This window comes from Cynara cardunculus, assembly GCF_001531365.2.
Source record: "Cynara cardunculus var. scolymus isolate 2C chromosome LG 6, CcrdV1, whole genome shotgun sequence".
NCBI lineage: Eukaryota > Viridiplantae > Streptophyta > Magnoliopsida > Asterales > Asteraceae > Cynara > Cynara cardunculus.
The window spans coordinates 15,387,590-15,407,280 of NC_037533.1; the positions used below are offsets into that span (position 1 = coordinate 15,387,590).

Consider the following 19,691-nt stretch of genomic DNA (forward strand, 5'->3'; position numbering starts at 1 on the left):
GTTGTTTATCTGGGGCACATGCCTATATATATATATATATAGAGAGAGAGAGAGAGAGAGAGAGAGAGAGAGAGAGAAAGAGAGAGAGAGAGACTTGGGATCATGTGAGACCCATAAGACCAATTTTCAACCATTGAATTAAAGCTACAATCTGAACATTCATAATCACAAGATTGTCACAAGACTTCTCAATAATCATAAAATTGCCACCGTGCAACTTTAAACCATATATATATATATAGGGGTTGGTTCAAATACTAACCAAGATTTTTGTATTAACTTTGTTAACCAAGCTCAACCAATCATATTCCATCTTTTCTTTAGGTTCACATATAACTCATATATTAATGACAAGGGTAATTAAATAATTTGTCATTTATGTAACTCCCAAATCATTAATTGGGAGTTACAAATCTAAAACACTCAATAATTGATGATTATGTACTATTGATATTTTTTTATACGTGTTCATGTTTTGTAATTTCGATTTATTCTATCCATAATGATATTGATTTTGTAATTGTTAAAGAATTTCCGATTGTAAAGATTTCAATATCGTCCGAGTAATATGGATAAACCTATTGGAAAACAGATTGACAATAATGAGAATGAAAAGGTTAAAATCGTCTACGACTACAATCGGAATTCGAATTCATATGTAATTGTTAAATAATTGTTCACAAGTGTTCATATTGTGTTCATATGTACACTAGCTGTATATCTCAACATTGGCTTGCTCTTGAATGTGTTCATAATGAAATAACTATTGTTCACAAACTGTTCATATTGTGTTCATATGTACACTAGCTGCATATCTCAACAGTGGCTTGTTCCTGAATGTGTTCATAATGAATGAACAATTGTTCACAAACTGTTCATATTGTGTTCATACCTGTTTTTTTGTATATTTACTTTCGTGTATCAACTATTCTTATTATATTCATATTGTGTTCATAAATTTTATACAGTCCAAGTTCATATATATGTCAMTTTTTTGTTCGTATTTGACACAATAATTCATATATATATATATATATATAAATATATATATATATGTGTGTTCATATGGTTCTTACATTAACAAAATAAATCAATAAAAATAATGAGATTTTTTGATTTTGTAACTCCCAATTAATGATATGGGAGTTACATAAAAAAAGAAAATTACTTAAATACCCTTTCCCCCTTTGTTCACATATGTTCTTTGAAATTGTAAATTTAAAAAATTAATTTTTTATCATGATTAATCACAATCCTTTATTGTTCAATGACCAATATTGGTTAACAAAAGTTAACACAAAAATTTTGGTTAGTATTTGAACCAAACACTCTCTCTCTCTCTCTCTCTCTCTCTATATATATATATATATATATATATATATATATAAATACGACCCATCGCATTTGTACAACCAATGCAACCCAATAAATTGAGATATTTATGGAAATGATGAGAGTTCATTTATTATGATTTGAATATTTATGGAAGATAAATACGGTTCATTAACTATGATCGATATTTTATATTAGAAAACAATAAAAACTTATATGAAATCACATATAAATCAAATGAAATGAACGGTTAAAATTGGATTGTATTGGTTGCATAAATGTCAATGGTTGTATAATAATCAACCTATATATATATATATATATATAAGGTTGGGTTCACGTGAGAACAATGGTTTTTCGTGAGACTCGTAAGACCAATTCATGTTTATTGATCAACATTATAAGCTAATGATCTAATGGTCTAAAGTTGCACGGTGACAATTTTGTGATTATTGAGAAGTCTCATGACAATTTTATGATTATGAATGTTCAAATTGTAGATATAATTCAATGATTGAGAATTAGTCTCCTTGATCTCATGATTCCAAGTTTATATATATATATATATATATATATATATATATATAAATTAATAATTATACAAATCATATAAATTTAAAAAAAGTTTATGAATGCCGTTAGCTTTTCATCCCCTACAAAGTCTTGTCTGCTTCCACTTTCTCTTGCACCCTGGGCTTGGGTTTGGGGGCATTAAATGAGACTCCATCTCCATAATTTGAATACGCCTGTTTAATTCATCACGAGCTCCTCGTTTCACCTCCCAATCCTTTCCTCCATTCATCCCTAGATAGATCCGATCGCTAAATCAAACATCTCCGATCACATCCACCATAATTCCGATCACATCCACCGCCGGAAGTTCGTACACCTTCCTTTTGCCGCCTGCAGTTCCGGTGAGGCCACTTATTTAATTCAATTTCTCTCGATTATCACGTAATTTCAATCACATTCATAATGTCGGTTATCAAAACTGATGATTAATTAATTGCTATTTCCTTTTTGATTTCTTACTCGTGTGGATTTTATGTGTTCATATAGATATAATGCCACAAGAAATTAGGTCGAATTCAATGCTATTCAACTCACCTAACAAGAACTCCAGAGGACTTAAAGGTTTAAATTCGTTTACAAATGGCACTGAAGAGTTCATCGATGATCGTGAATTAGCGCAACGAAAAGCCGAAGCAGCAGGTACGTTTTTACTCCTCCTCCTCTTTGTTCCTCCATATCTGCCAAAATCAGAATGATGCCGAGTCTGACAAAATTGATTTGTTTTCTAATTTAATTTGTATTTTCCATCGATGATAACTAGAAATCCCTTTTTTTCTTTCGGTTTTTTTAAGATCGTATGATAGATACATCAAGTATTAGCCTTGTTCTTGTTGTTTGTATAGATATAAATAAAATAATAATTTAAAATAATACAATATTTTGACAATATAAAAGCCTATTTTTTTGAATCAGGGTTGTTTTAATGTTTCAATTAGGAGGCAACATCTGAATCTTTAAGAGGTGAATTTTGTTTGGCAAAAAAGGTTTGTCTCTTAATGGTCCTTAAATCATCAACATGATTTTGTATCATAGACATCCTTTAATCATTCAACATCCTAATTCCATTGTAAACAATTACTAAACAATCTATTTCAAAGTCTTTACCAAACTATTCAGCAACTGCCAAACAGTCCCTTAGTGTTTGAAGCTAGTAGGGTCTGGGATTAAACTAAATACAGGTATTGTATTTGAATAAAGTCATCTTGTCAGTATCCCTTTGGCAAAATACAGTATAAATCTTTTACAAATATGTGAATGATAAAAACGAGATATGAAATCAATCCATCGTAGCATATTGTTATTGTTTTAAATGATTGCGTAGTGTTCAAGAGTATGTTTTAAAGATCAGTAACGTGTCATTCAAGATTTTGTAATATTAATGGGTGATTAACCTCAAACGGCAAGAGCGGGTTTTCTAAAAATCATGACAAGTTAAATTTGGATAAGACTTGTACCCTTTCATTAGCCTTAGTCTTAAGACAACTCTGAAATACCTTCTTACATGTGGTTTAAAGTAAGTGTGCTATGTGTGAAATCGGTTCAGTTTCAATAATCAATCTTTTGCTTAAAAAAATAATTAATTTTATTTAAATAGTAATATAAGGGTACTCGTACAATGCATCGAGATACATTTTGATTTTAATATTTCATTTTTTTATCTCAGTCGATGTTATAGTATGGTTTTATGTGATTTTGAAAAAACAATAGATGTTTTATTTTTGAATAAAATATAAATTTGAAAATATTATAAAATTTTAAGAAAAATATATCGATATTAATATAAATTAACTATTTAAAATTCTTATTTTTTGTGTAATTTTTTAATTTAATTTTTTTATTATAATTTAATGTAAGTTTAATAATGAAGTAATTTATATTTGATTTAATAATATAATTTTCTTATAAAGATAATAATTAATTATTTTGTTAGAACTCGATAATTATCTTAATTATATTTTAGTTTTTTTATATTTTAAAATAAGATGTTTATCTTATATTTGATTATGTTTATCCGTAGTTAGTTACAMGAATTCAAACATGGAGCTTTAATAAGTTGTACTTATGCATAATTTACTTGTAATCTTAAATTTTAAGTAATATACATCAATATATAATACTTCATGCATAAAAAATGGTTTTTAAGAGTTTTTATCAAATAATTTATAATATAGTATAGATGAGAAATAAAATTGAGATTATAATATGAAAATGGGTAGTCATTATGAGTATTGGAGGCCCACTTTGTGAGTAGTGGGTCGGCCCATTAATAAAACACGCCTTGTATTAAAGCAACAAAACACACTTGATTAGGAGATGCTTAGCAGGACCAATTTCCATAATGACCATTGCTTTTAATAAAATCTAATTGAACTTTTTCACCGTTAAACCCGCTACTGACCAAACCCAAAAGAATAAAAGTGACCCTCTTTATATGAAAATATTGAACGTGAGACCATAATTATAAAATGAATAATAAATGGTATCAGAACTTTATATTATAATGTTAGATCCAATAAGTGTTTACCAATAAAATTTAACACTATTTATACTTATCGGGTAAGATTTTAGTCCACCAAACTACATCATACAACAATTTATCTTGTAAGTTCTTACCATGGTAAGAGTCGTCGCTCTCACTTACTGGGTAAGACTCTTGGTCATTGTCTCGCTCTTACCGGGTAAGATTCTTGGTTCTTACCATATTCATCCGATGAGGTAATATGACTTGGTAAGTGTTTATCCGAGTAAGCATTTGGTAAATGATCCATAAATATCTTTTTTTATTACCAGTCAAGAGTATGGTTTGAAAATTTGTCATCTTAAAAAAAAAAGGCACTCCTAAAACATCTCATTATATAAAAACTGACCACAACTTAACAAAAATGTTATCTCAAGTAATAGACATATCATAATTAGAGCATAATTTTGTTTAAAGATAATAAGGGATGAATCCATGAATTTTTTCACATGATGACATCATATAAAACAGTTGTACCTTTCACGAACCTTTACCTTATGAAAGAAGGATTTATCGGTGCTACATAGGGGTGTAAATGATGTGAGTCGAGCTCGAGTATCAATATACTCGACTCGAACTCGATAACTATTTCTCAAGCTCGAACTCGACTCGAAAACTCGTGAGTAGTTAAAAACTAAACCCGACTCGAACTCGATTGAAAATTTTTAAACTCGAACTGAAGCACGAACTCGTTTAAAGCTCGAACCAAGCTCGAATCAAGCTCACCCATCGAAATTTATGAAACATTAGTGTCTTGTCTCATAAAATTTATAACACTTAAAAGACGTTCTCTTAAAACTAAAGTGATCCACCTCAAGCTTCATCCTCAAATAGACAAAGTTACAAACTTTATTCACCTTCGTATCTTTTTATAACACCTCTTCATCATTTTTATAACTATCTCTCTTTCAATATGGGACAACTTCACCAACACTTGTATATATATATATACAAAGTTACAAACTTTATTCATCTTCGTATCTTTTTATAACACCTCTTCATCATTTTTATAACTATCTCTCTTTCAATATGGGACAACTTCACCAACACTTGTATATATATATATATATATATATATATATTAAAAAGAATTATTGATTAATTTTTATAGTTAAAAATACACAATATTATTCAAATATCTAAAAATATAAGACATTTTTATTACATTATATTATACATATTATATTATAAAACTGATTATATATTTGAAACTAATTATAGATAAAAAAAAATCTAGTATCTCACGAGCTTTTCGAGTTGAGTATTGGGTAGCTCGCATCCACTCGTTAATATATCGAGTCGAGTTCGAGTTTGAGCCAAGCCTATCAAAGTCGAGTTTTAACCGAGTCGATCTTGACTAGCTCGCGAGTTGTCTTATGTCATTTACACTTTACACCCCTAGACTGCTACGTGCCACCGTAGGTCCTTAACTAGGTCTGTCTCAAAAGACCATGGTGTAGTGACCAAAACCAGGTCCAAAGTAACATAAATAGGGTGCAATGGCTAAAAAAACCATGGTGATTGCATAAGAGATTAAAAACAATACTAACCTGGTGTCATCCTATAAAGAGATGCACAAAGTTCATCTAGAAATTAGGTACGAAACAGCAACCTTAACCCAATAAAATAAAATCCTTCCATGACCACCTCAAAATCCAATCATACACTCAGAACACATGATTTAGTATTTAAAGTTTAATTACATGTGTTAAAATAACAAAGAACTAATTGAAATACAATATACGTGTAGTTATATATGTTTTACGTGGGTGGATAAAATAAAGACTTAGGTATCGTTTACCAAACGTTGAACGGGTAAGTTTTTACCAACTTACATTACCTTATTGGATGAATATAGTAGAAACTAAGAATTTTATCCGCTACGTGAGCATGACAACTTTTATGACCGTTAACGCTTACCAACTTACATACCTTACTGGATGAATATAACAAGAACCACAAATTTTATCCGGTAAGTGAATGTGACAACTTTTATGCCGTTAATCATTACCGGATAAATTGTTACATATGATTTTTCTTTTGTTGATTTACATATGGTTTATCCTGGGATTAGTCGGCTTGCATAACGGGTCGGATATCCCGATAATAATAATAAAAAAAGTCTGTGGATAACCAACTGTTAAAGCAAATTATTACAGCGGCTCGGAGGAACCAGGCGGCGGAATGGCTAAGACAAATGGACCATGGTGCGGCGGAGGTACTCCCCACCGAACCCTCCGAGGAACACTTCTGTCTCTCTCTTCGCAACGGCCTCATCCTCTGCAATGTTCTGAACAAACTCAATCCCGGCGCAATTCCCAAGGTACGTTAACAGAAAATCAAGGTTTATTACCAAATCTAAACGAAAAAAAATATAAAATTTTGAAATTGATAATGATAATGATGATTGGGGAAATTCTTAAGGTGGTAGAAATTCCGATCATCGACACAGAAGGGGCGGCGCAAACTGCAATTCAGTATTTCGAAAATACGAGGAATTTCTTAGTTGCTGTTGGTCAAATGAAGCTTCTTACCTTCGAGGTTTCTGATCTTGAAAAGGTGGGTTTAGTTTATCTTCTAACCTCATAATAGTCATTTCTAACTGTCACGACAAAAGTTTTTTTTTTTCTTGAATCTTGTTTGGCAAAAGACAAGATTGTCTCTTGATTGTTATAAAACAATTGGAATGATTTTATATCTTGTACCCCTTAATCATTCAACACTTAATTTCATTCTAAATAATTACTAAATAATTATATTTTATTTTATACCGTATCATAACTGCACAAAATCATTCAGCAATAGTTAAATAGCCCCTACCTCGGCAACTTCTTGTCCCTTAACTTGCGAATGAGTCAAAGTATAAAAAAGACTTTTTTAAACATGGTATATAGGGACTAAATCTGTAAATATGTGCAAATATAAAGACCAAATCTGTAAATATGTCATTACTTTCTCAAGTGGCACCTTTAGATCTGTATTTGCAGATATGTTTAGAAACTCTTTTTACAATTTTACCTTTTCACAAGTTGAGGAATTGCTACATGTGGAGAGTCGTTTTTTAAATTTTCTGAGAGAAATGACTAAGAATTCCTTTCTTTTTATTCTTTCTCTTCTGTTCTTATTCCTAATTTTTAAAATTGTCGTGGACTGAAACTTGATCCAGTTTCTTTATATTCTTCTCAGGGAGGTTCATCTGGTAAAGTTGTAGACTGCATTTTATGTTTGAAAGGTTATTATGAGTGGAGGAAATCAGGTGGGATTGGAGTATGGAAATATGGTGGGACTGTGAGGATCACTTCTTTTCCAAAGGGATCACCTTCTTCATTAATTGGCAGTGAAAGTGCAGATGAATCTCTGGATGAATCAGAGTCATCACAGTTCGAAGAACTGCTCGAATATCTGCATTTATCGAGTGAAGTCTCTCTTGAGGAATCAAAAGTTTCAACTGCATTTACCTTCCTCTTTGACCGTCTTGGTATCGGGCTTTTACAGACGTATCTCACAGAGACTAATGAACTTGATGACTTCCCTTTGAATTCAATGGTAGGTAAGGTCCATTCTGTATTGTTTTCCCACTTATCTTTTGTCCCATAGAGTCGGATCATGGTCCGCAAAAGTAACAAAAAGATTCTGAACATGGTCCGCAAGTACCAGGACCAAATCTGTAAATTAGTCTGGGTACGCAAGTACACTTCCACAAATGTAGGGACCAAATCCGTAAATTAGTTTGGGTCCAAGGAAGTATATAGACTAATTTAAAGACTTGGTCCCTGGTACTTGCGGACCATGTTCAAAAATTTCTTTTTTTTTTTACTTTTTGACCCCTCTGCAAGTTGAGGAGTTGCTACTTGCGGAGGTAATGACATTTTGGAAATTTGGGAAAGAAATGGCTAAAAGGTAAATGTATCCGGCTGAAACGACTATTTTTGTTGATTTCCTTAAATTATATTGTGCGAATGTTCACACGTTTTACAATGAGGTTAAATTATATTGTGTGAAGGTTGTACCTTTTTTCACCTTCTCACGAAAAACGGTTGTCCCCTATTGGTTTTTAGTGTTTCTATTTTGAGATGGTTTTCTTGGTTCTCAAGGATATGTTTCGGGAACGTTACAGGTTATCGATATAGTACTCAGGAAGGCCGTTAAAGATCTTTCAGCACTGCTTATTTCTCAAGGAAGTCAGGTAACATTCCAAACAGTTGATTTGTAGTGAATCCGAAATCTTGATCGTCATCAATCAATCACCGAGTGCATGATTTTTCTATCCCTTTCAGCTTGGTATATTCTTGAAGAACATGTTGAAGGGCAACTGCAAACCGTTGTTAAAGCATGAATTCCTACAAGCCATTTCTATATATATAGACCAAAGATCTGGTTTAGCATCAAATGACTTATCCCAGTTTTGCATTTGTGGTGGCAAGGGTAAAGGCATGCGGCACGGTATTAGTTACTCTGCTGACCAAACAAACGTATTAGATCTTCAACAGAAACAACTAGAGGTATGCGCGGTTGTTTGTGCCATATTCTCAACAATTTTCTTCTAACACATTCTAACACATTCCAGGAGCTAAAAGCCAGCTTTCATTTGACAAAACTAGAAGTCCAACAAGCTCATTTAACTTGGGAACAAGAACTTAAGAGAATCGGTGAGTTCTTAGACTAGTTTTTACATCTTCTCGCAAAATTGGTTAGTTAGTGCCCTCTAAGAACTTCCTATTAACCACAACTGTTGTGGCATAGTGGTTGAGGTTCCGGGTTCGTTTTCAGGCATACACAACAATTGTGGCCATTGAGTTTATGAGAGCTGATTTCTTGCAGTCACAATTTGCTGGGATTAATTTAGGCGTAGCTTAGGACACCTCAAAAAAAAGAACTTCCTATTAGAACCAGGCAAAACTAACATTAGATCTTCTCCAGTGCATCACACTAAGGACCTTGAAGTAGCCTCTTCTTCATACCACAAGGTTTTGGAAGAAAACCGGCAGCTTTACAATCAAGTTCAAGACCTAAAAGGTTGGTACTTATGTTCTTGAATAGCTTGTTTGGTTAGGAAAGCTTGCATCATTAATGGAGCTTATTTTTCTTGGTTTGCAGGAGCAATAAGAGTTTTCTGTCGAGTGAAACCCGTTCTGCATGGCAAATCTGATGAACAATCCACAGTTGATTACGTAGGAGAAAACGGAAATATTATGATTGTTAATCGTCATAAGCAGGGAAAGGATGCTAGGAAGATGTTCACTTTCAACAAAGTGTTCGGAGGAAACACAACTCAGCGTAAGTTGATCTTCTTGTTTGGATTTCCCTTTTTCTTTCTAGTTAATTATTACGGTTCTAGGTTGCACCTTAATTCATGCATGGAAAGGTAATTCTGGTATTAAGAGAACAAAGTCTGGATGCTTAATCACAAATGGAAAGATATGTGTACCATCATATACAAATGTCCAAGTATCAGTTCTGATGTATTTCCAACTTATTTGCAGAGCAAATATATGTAGATACCCAACCATTGATTAGATCTGTGCTTGATGGTTATAATGTTTGTATCTTTGCATATGGCCAAACGGGCTCCGGGAAGACATACACAATGGTAAGACGACGACCTTTGTTGAAATTTCTTGACTTTTTCATGTTTTGGAATCAAATGCTCGGTCATCCGGTTTTCAACTCTCAACATGTACAAGTGTTAAGAGAGTCCCACTTGGCTAGACTTGGACCATTTCTTCTTGATATATGTTGGAACCTCCCTTCTCTCTTCAAAGACTCTTTTGGAGAGTAATCTAACGGGGTTCCACCTATTCTCAATAGTATCAAAGCCAAGGTCTATCATTCTAGGGACTTGACACTCTGGGACAAATTGAACCCGTCTTGCCCCCTCTCGACGCCATAGGATATACAATCTGTGTCCGTCGAGCCTCTGTTTTAGGGGGCATGTTAGAGTCCCACATCTCTCCTGCAGGGATCTTTTAGAGAGTAATATAATAAATCTCCACATATCCTCACAGGGAGGAAAGTTTTTCACTCCTGGCTTCTTATAAATGACTTTTTATATCATTTTCTATTACATAAATGTGACTATTACTCTTGCATATTGTCATCTTCACATGTGAAGAGTGGCCCTGACATGACTACAGAGGATACATGGGGTGTGAACTATAGAGCCCTGAGAGATTTGTTTCAATTATCGGAGGCAAGAATGGACGTTATAAAGTACGAGGTTGGAGTTCAAATGATTGAAATATACAACGAGCAAGTGAGAGATCTCTTGGTAGTTGATGGCTCCAATAGAAGATATCCTTCCAATTTTTTCCCTTCTCATGATCAATTAAACTGCTTTTTTTTTTATTAACCTGGATATCCAACCCGCTATGCGAGCCGACTAATCCCAGGGCGACCACCTGCTTTGCAGATAGCCCGGAGTCACCGCCATTTGAACCTCCATGGCCACAAGGAGATTTTTATTCCTCCTTGGATTTGAACTTGGGACCTCCTGATACTTTTGACCTTTGGAGCCAAGCTCAAACCAATCAGGCACCACCCTTGTGGTTAAACTGCTTCTTTTTTAGCCTCCAAGTTCATATTCTTATAAATTTACTATTGACCGTTGTTATTCTTTGACTATCAACACACTCGATATAAGAAACAATTCCCAGCTGAATGGTCTTAATGTTCCTGATGCATCTTTGGTTTCTGTTAAGTGTACTCAAGATGTTCTTGATCTGATGAGAATTGGCCAGAGAAATCGTGCAGTCGGTGCTACTGCTTTAAATGAACGGAGTAGCCGTTCTCACAGGTAAGTTGCCTTTATTATTCTATTTGTTCCAGGAGAATAAAAACCAAACGAGGCTAGAATATCTTACCTGGAAGTGGGGTCTGGGGGTAAGATGTATGCAGACATGACTTCTATCTCAAAGAGTAGAGCGGTTGTTTATGTGGGGTGACAGGATAGGATAAGTCAGAACAGATGAGGACAAAACAACTGTTCAGCTTTAAACTGGACAGGATAAAACAGATAAAATGACCAATTTACCCCTAATGAATTGTATATATATTTTGATTGGTTTATATAATTCATTAAATTATAATAAAATAAATATTTTTTTATAACAATGTATATCATTAAAAAGTTTTCGTCAATATGATTAAAATGACATCAAAATAAAAACTGTATGTATTTTTATTTTATACCTTTTCTATATTATTATTTTATTATCAATATTTAATGAATTACATAAATTAGTCAAATACAGAAACAATATAAAAATAATATTTTGAAGACAATAAAGTAAAAGTTTAAAGAGCATAAAATACAATAAATAAAATTTAAAAGAGAGATGCATTTGATGTTTTAGAATAGAATTAGGTTTTATTTTGAGTTTATATTGGTAAAATATAAGGTTGTTCTACCTTGTTCAATGGGGTGGGGGTGTAACACGCCTGTTCCACTCTTTTTCTCTCTATTCCACATAAAAGTCCTGTCAAATGTGGAACAATGAGCCTGTTTTGTCCGGTGTACCAAACGCACCAACCCCGGGCTTGTGAGAAGTGTGCTAAAGTGGGAAATGCAAATAAGATTGTTCCATGAGAACATGTTATTCAATAATTTACTTATTCTTTTACAGTGTTCTTACCGTTCATATCCGAGGAAAAGAACTAGTTTCTGGATCTACTTTAAAGGGTTGCCTTCATCTAGTAGATCTTGCCGGAAGTGAGAGGGTGGACAAATCGGAGGCCATTGGCGAGCGCCTCAAGGAAGCTCAGCATATTAACAGATCTCTCTCTGCACTTGGAGATGTCATTTCTGCCCTTGCACAAAAGAGCACACACATTCCTTACAGAAATAGCAAGCTCACTCAAGTATTGCAAGATTCTTTAGGTAACAATTTAACTTTTAGGGGGAAGCTTTATGCAAAAAGCCAAGTTTTTTTTTCCAAACCTGCCCCTCCCAATTAAAAAACATGCTCATTCCGTCTATGGAAAAACCCTCCCAAACAAAAACCTTTCTCATCTATACAGACAGATTAATCTACACAGACTGCTTTATCTCATCATTTGTCACAAACTTGTTCTCTGTGCAGGTGGGCATGCTAAAACACTGATGTTTGTGCATATAAATCCCGAGACTAATGCCATTGGAGAGACGATTAGCACCCTCAAATTTGCGGAGAGGGTTGCCTCAATTGAACTAGGAGCAGCTAGATCTAATAAAGAAACCGGTGAAATTAGAGAGATGAAAGAAGAGGTTTAACATTCACTTTCATCTTCTCTTTGGTGGACATGAATGAATGCCTGCTAAAATGTGTTTTTTATGACCCTTTTTCTTGTTCACCCAGATATCCAACTTGAAGCTTTTGGTGGAGAAAAAAGAGGCTGAATTAGAACAATTGAGAAGTGGGATGACACGAGGTGCAATTTCACCCGTTCACATGCCGAGACATAATCTTACAAACAATTTGAGACCCGAAGCAAATCAGCGCCATGTTGATGATAACAAGCTTCCTGAGGTTAGTCCTAAAATCTTACAACCATGGTGAAAGTTCAGTAGTATGTAGGTAACACAAGTTTAGTAGTATGTAGGTAACCATTCATCAGTACGATATACACATGTGCATACAAGTAGTTGAAGATGTTTCTTGGTTTCTATGCACATGTGCATATCGGACAAATTACTTACAAACTACTTGTATGCATATGTGCATACCATACAGATGAATGATTACCACGGTGTTCCTCAGTTTTTATCTTTTTGCGGCTTTCCCCTGAACCTGGCCCTAGGATCCATATCCAACAAGTGCTACTTTGAGATCAAATGTATGGTATACTTTGTATGCAATGACTATGTTTTACCTTACTACATTGTCTACTTGCACACAGTTGAATTGGACAGACACAATTGAATCGTTGTTTTACCTATTATATTACCTATATTATTGCTTGCTTGCGCACACCTTGGGTCCTGGGGGCCCCTCACGGAAACAACCTCTCGAGCCCAGTGGTTGAGGTATGGATGTGTACATCCTACCCCTCCCTGGACCCTACTTTTGAGTGAGATATACTGGTTTCCTTTGGTTTGGTTTGATTTTTTTATGATCAATGTACTTTTATATGTCATAGCAGGTTAGAAGCTGTTCATCAGGTAAGCAAAGGAGGTCCCGATTCCCCTCGAAGTTCACAGAAAAGGATTATGCCCCCAAAATGCCCCTTCTTGCCGAAGAGGGATCACCATCTCCTCCTATTAGGCGATCGATATCCACAGATAGAGGAGTCCACACAAGAGGTAGAACCAAGCCTGATACACCTGATAACCCTCCGATCACAAAATTGCAATATCCGATACGAGCTTCTGTCAATAGATCTTTAGCCACCCTACCGATTTTACCATCAACTGATAACAAAAGAGGGTACTTAAGTTCACAAGATACCGTTTCCGAATCATTACATAATCTTCCAAAGGCTAACAACAAGAAAGCTAATCAAGAGCAAGAAGAGGAGCAATTTAAGCAAATGCTTAATGTTAGACAAGGTGGCATCGGGAAACTTAAGCTTGAGCATAATCAAGTCAAGGCAAAAAGTCAACTTCCGGTTAAGATCCACAAATCTGATCTTCTACGGACAGTGTTTTCCGATGTGGAGGTTGGCGAAACCATCGAAGAAGGTCAAAGAAGTGACCTTTTAGAGGCGGAAAATGAGCATGCATCGACTAAGTCCCATGTTCCAATTGGGACGAAAAAGCTTCAACGCAGCTCATCAAGAAGTTCTCACAATTCGGAAGTCAGGTACTGAAATCTCCGATCTCGGGTCCTTTGGATAAATGACCTTAAATGAGTTATCGATTAGGAACGTGACCTAATTCCTTTTTCAGCTAAATGACCTTTGTCGGGTTGAAAACCACCTGCTCCTGTAAAAACTTAGAAACACACTAACCACAAGGGTGGTGCCTGGTTGGTTTGAGCTTGGCTCCAAAGGTCAAAAGTATCAGGAGGTCCCAGGTTCAAATCCAAGGAGGAATAAAAACCCCTTTGTGGCCATGGAGGTTCAAATGCGGTGACTCCGGGCTATCTGCAAAACAGGTCGTCATCTTAGGATTAGTCGGCTCACATAACGGGTTGGATGTCCAGGTTAATCAAAAAAAAAAAAAAACTTAGAAACACATTAGAGGGTCATTTTGCAAAACCAACTTCCGAAGAAGGTCATTGAGCTGAATATCCCCTTAAATCTTGGAGTTTTGTCAATAACATAATTATTATATCTTCAACACCAAATCTTTTAGTTGAAACCGACAATTTGTAACTTCAACATCAAAAGCTTCACGTCTTGTGTAAGAGTCCCGCATCACCCAAAAACTGGACCTTTCTACTTTAATATATTGTAAAACTCGTCCAACATAGACAAAAAATGGGATTTGTGAGCTCATTATAAGCCTCAAGTTGTGGGCTACCAATAACTTCTACCATGGTTTTAAATTGGATTCGAAGTTATTAGGCCAGCCTACTGCTTTGGGCTTTGGAGTGTTATAAATGGTATCAGAGCCAATCCTTGTACCATCAGATGGTGGTCTGGAATGTTATAAATGGTATCAGAGCTCGGAACCGTACTGGTGCACCAACGAGAATGTTGGGCTCCCAATACGTTTGACCTCAAAACTCAGAGGGTGGAATAACATTTGCCTCTCTATTACAGGGAACCTGGGCAGACCCTGCAACCCTTTATGACTACTGGTAGAAATGAAAATAAACCCTCAAATGGTGCAAAGAATGGAAATGAAGGCAGCAACGCATCGATTCCTAAATTTAGAAGGAGCCGTTCTACGCCTAGAGGAAAATTCATGGTTCTACCTTGATGAAAGCCCGAGGTTCTTCATGGAAATAACCGTTGTATTCTTTATGGTAGAGGACAGGTCTGTATACATCTCATCTATCAGACGCTGCTTTTAAGTGGGATATACTTATTCTGTTCAGTTTTTACCTTCATGAAAACCCGGTATAGAGCTTCTTTTTTGTTTTCACCTCCCATTTTTTCTTTGTTGTTTATAGTTTTATGTATAGCATAGTGCTTGATTTTTTTGGACGACCATCGTGTCCGTGGATGCTACCACGAGGAGATTCGGAGTGTGGGAATCTCTCGAATTGTTTTTTTTTATTGAAACGAACCAAATTTGTAATTTAGCTCCCGTTACTATTACACGATTCATGTATTGGCTCTATTTTTGGTCTTATAAATTGTGTGATATACGAGAAAGTTGAGACAAGCCCTTGAATTATTTGCTTTAAACGGCTAATAGAAAAGGCATTTGTTTTGTATTGAAATGTGTACACGACAAATATTCATGTGCACTTTTTACTTTTGTGAGTTTTGAACCCTTGATCTTCTGAGAGGCTGAGCCCTACATGTAATCTACGTACAGTTGGGTCAATCGCCCTTTTGGAAATGTTACCAATGTGCTCGCCATCGGATACTTCTAAGCAATTATGATATTCTTTGAAACAACGACATCTTAACGCGCTAAGGTCTCAACAATCAAACTAGTGCGTACCCAACAACAATGTTGGAATTCAAAAAGTCTCTCGTGTGTGGGGTAAAAGTGTAAGAGGTAAAAGTGTTTACTTAAAAACAAAATCAATTTGCTTATCCGTTTACTAATCTCTTACCACCTCTTACCCATTAAGAGATGCTTACTTGGATAAGAGGTAAAGGTGTTTACTTAAAAACAAAATCAATCTGCCTCTGACCGTACTCTTACTGGGGTCAGGCAAAAAAAAAAAAAAAATCAATCTTACCGTGGTAAGAGGCATGTATTTCTTATCTACCCTCTCCATCTAAAACCCTAAATCGGTGCACTCTTCTTCATATAAACTGGTGCGACAGCTTGCTTCAGGTATCGTTGGCTTCATTTTGTCTTCGATTTGTATTTTACTCAATCAACACTTAATACAAAATGTTTGGTAAACAAGAAAATCTAATTTGCACTTACTCCAGTCAGACCTCTTACCCGAATCAGCACTTAACCAAAAAAATTAGTAAACGGCCTCTTAGTCAACAAAAACCTTAAAATGAAAACGTAAACATATAAGATCATATATATATTCTTTCCTTCCTTTTTATGTTTACAGTACACCTTTACCACTTTATGTTTTATAAAAAAACTTATAATTATAACTGCTTATTATATTTCTTCTATTAATAAAATTAAAACTATACTAATAATGGATCTTTTGTGTAATTCCGTTGACAAAGGATGAGATCACTTTGTCCAAATACAGACAGGGTCCCTCCGCTAGTCTTAACCGCTAAATGAGCCAAAAATTGTCTCATTATATTGATGTCTTTGGAGGCGTGTTCTCTGCGGGACCGGTTGAAGTTGTCAATAATCAACTCCACCCCCCTCCCCCCAAATAATGGATTCTTTCTAATCTATAACCGATAAGACCGGTTGTCACGAGATATGAACAAAGCTGGGGTAGTTTGATCATATTTAGAACTCTAAGGAGACTTTTGCCAATCACGAAACTACAAGGGGCTAAAATAGAAAATACATTCATGCCAATATGAATTTACCGCCATCTTTTTCTAGCTCGTTTGCTCGAATTCGAGGCCAAAATGGCAGGCATCTCTTGCAGGGGAAATCATCCACAGCTCTGCGTTCAAACTTCAGTCTTCTTTAAGCCTGGTAAATTCTTATTTGTTTATTCCTAAAGATCTACATATGTTGCCATGAAAACTCGAGGTTTTTGTGTCAACTTCTTAACGTGAGAATCGGTTCAGTGGATCGCCGAGATTACAGACAACCAGAGAACGCTCTTCGGAGCATTCATAGATGCTCAAATTCCATCGAAATTGGCCATTCTTCTCCATGTGTAAAGGATTCCGAGAATTATGAAATGCGTAAATTTTTTACAACCCTAATTCACTGAAATGCTGGGAAGAATTGGAGGATTGGTTTACTTTCGGATAAGAAATCGACAAGTATTTTAATAATATGTGTTGAGTTAGGTATAATCCCTACATTTAACCGTTTTTAGGGTTCTGTTTTATATCTTCATATTGACTTCAAAACTTTTAGGTTTTGGATCGAGTAAACTTCAATTAAAAATTTAAAATCCCCACTAAAATTCTGATTCGTTTTCCACGCTGTTATGTTTAAGCAGTTATTGAATTACCAAGTTTGCTTCAAGGACCGATCACTGTGTATATTGCATGTGGGAAGCATTTTCTCCCTTGAGATGGTGTTCATCAAGTTGGGGTCAAAGGTACGAAGCAAGTAAGCTCTTATTCTGTGATTGCTTCTAGTTGTGCAACATTCCTCTATTCGCATGTGTAAGATGGTGTTATATCTAGGGTATCGTGACGATCCAATTACAGCCTCGGGTTTATCGAAATTTACTTGGGTAGAATTCAAATTCGCACAGAAAAATTGTTATAACCCTAATATGATATCATGTGAGAATATATGAAATCCCTGTATCCAAATGAGCCCTTAAGGATAGAAGAGGTTCCAACATTTTTTTGGAAAAAGGAAGAGGTCCCAACATGTATAAAAGAGAAATGGTTCAAGCCTAGCTGATGTGGGACTCTTTCAACACCCTTGACCCTGCCATTCAGTGGCCTTAGGCAGTTTGGGGTTCAAGTTACATCATAGTACGCACCTCCTAACTCGTATTATAGTTTAACTTAAATCCCTTATATCATGTGTAAATCTCAATTACATTGAACGATTGATAACACTTAATTCACGAACCGGTAGCAACTACTTCTTGAATTGTTTCAAAAGATTGAAGCATACTATCTGCTTCAGTCATCTTTTGTTCATCAATCCGTTTTCTTCAACTTCAAAGAGAATTTTTCTGGTACCAATAATTGTATCAAAATAATATAGCATCAAAATTTTAATCTTCATGTCTAAAAGTAACTACAATTTATGTACGTATATGAGCTCCTTATATCTACTTAAGCATTTGCTTAATATCCGCTTAGGCAATTAAACTCCACTTACCTTTTCAACACAACGAAACATTGACATGTGAATTTGATCATTGGTTGAATATTTAGTTAAAATGAGTATAGCAATACGGCCGCCACCACCACCACCGACCACCATCTCCACGTCCTTCAACCACGGTCCGCCACTGACCACCACTGCCGACCATCTCCTCTTCCACCCACCACCAATAACCACCATATAAAATCATTTAAACAACATTTAGGGACAACTTGTCCAGGCCAGTTCTGTTCGGTCCTAGTCGTGCCAAACACTAGACAAATTAGTCCAGTCCGGTGATGTTCTCTTGTCCTTCCAGTTTCGTACTATCCGGTCCAAAGTGATTTTTTCCTTTGATACAGCCTAAAAATAACTAGTTGGTGCCACTTAATTTTGTAAAATGCACCATAACTTTATGTTGTACTTTAGATCTCTAGTATCTACCATTAGTGTTGGTGGGATCCATTTATTTATTACCCTATCGGTTTTAAACGGAAGATCTGTTCTATTGCTTGTGGAACCTGCAATCTATAAACCTGTGGTTTGGTCATTTACTGCTAATTGAATGATGGTTTAAAGCCCTGTTTCTTGTTGGCCTAGATCTCAGTCATTGAAATCTTATTTAATTTACCCACTCTATGCCTAGTCTGCTAGTGTTTCATCTATTTAATGCCAATAAGATGACACCCAATTTCTCTTGATGACTTAGATTTCCTGTGATTGCAACCAAATAGGCTACAAAAACGAGCTGTAGGAGCTCTACTTATGTTCTTAGAAAAGTAAGGGGCCGTTTACTAAATGCTTACCCTGTAAGCGCTTACCGGATCATTTACCTTACCGGATCATGGCAAGGGGGGAAATCTTACCCAACAAGAGCAATGATAAATTGATAAGGATGGAGAGTCTTACTCGGTAAACGAGGGTGACGACTCTTACCCAGTAAGTGTTTACCGGGTAAATTGTTGCATACGATACCGTTTTGATGAAGTACAATCTTACTCAGTAAAGTAAGTTAGAGTGTTTGACTCTTATCAGTAACAACTTACTGGGTAAGCGTTTTGGTAATCGGCCCCTAAGAAAACCACATTTTTTCCCTTTATTATTGCATCCGCAATTATTCTAAAGATACATGTACCTGAATAACGTTCACGAGTTTTCTTATAAAAGTGTTTAGTGTCTTCAATATCTTTTTGTTTTTACAGGTTTACATACCTATGTATTTTAATTATATTTAGGTACTAAATGGGAGGTTCAAATAAGAAAGCTAAATAGATTCTTTTTGGATGGTAGAAG

General features: G+C 35.3%; 1 protein-coding gene across 1 annotated transcript; it reads left to right on the forward strand.

Moving 5' to 3' along the window:
* The first annotated feature begins 6,605 nt into the window (after positions 1-6,605).
* On the forward strand, positions 6,606-15,555 carry LOC112514473 (kinesin-like protein KIN-14F). Its single transcript, XM_025120960.1, has 16 exons — positions 6,606-6,746; positions 6,848-6,982; positions 7,610-7,969; positions 8,541-8,609; positions 8,701-8,925; positions 8,991-9,072; positions 9,344-9,439; positions 9,521-9,700; positions 9,907-10,013; positions 10,536-10,714; positions 11,052-11,216; positions 12,046-12,299; positions 12,502-12,665; positions 12,757-12,927; positions 13,538-14,199; positions 15,104-15,555. The coding sequence occupies exons 1-16, from the start codon at positions 6,621-6,623 to the stop codon at positions 15,261-15,263; spliced, it is 3,135 nt and encodes a 1,044-aa protein (XP_024976728.1). The 5' UTR covers positions 6,606-6,620; the 3' UTR covers positions 15,264-15,555.
* Positions 15,556-19,691: the final 4,136 nt, after the last annotated feature.

Bases quoted from the DNA above. Each gene is read 5' to 3' on its own strand.
- LOC112514473 (XM_025120960.1), top strand. From the start codon at position 6,621: ATGGACCATGGTGCGGCGGAGGTACTCCCCACCGAACCCTCCGAGGAA. The intron at 10,715-11,051 runs ATATCCTTCCAA...GACTATCAACAC, and splicing joins GTTGATGGCTCCAATAGAAG to ACTCGATATAAGAAACAATT. The intron at 14,200-15,103 runs GTACTGAAATCT...TCTCTATTACAG, and splicing joins TCTCACAATTCGGAAGTCAG to GGAACCTGGGCAGACCCTGC.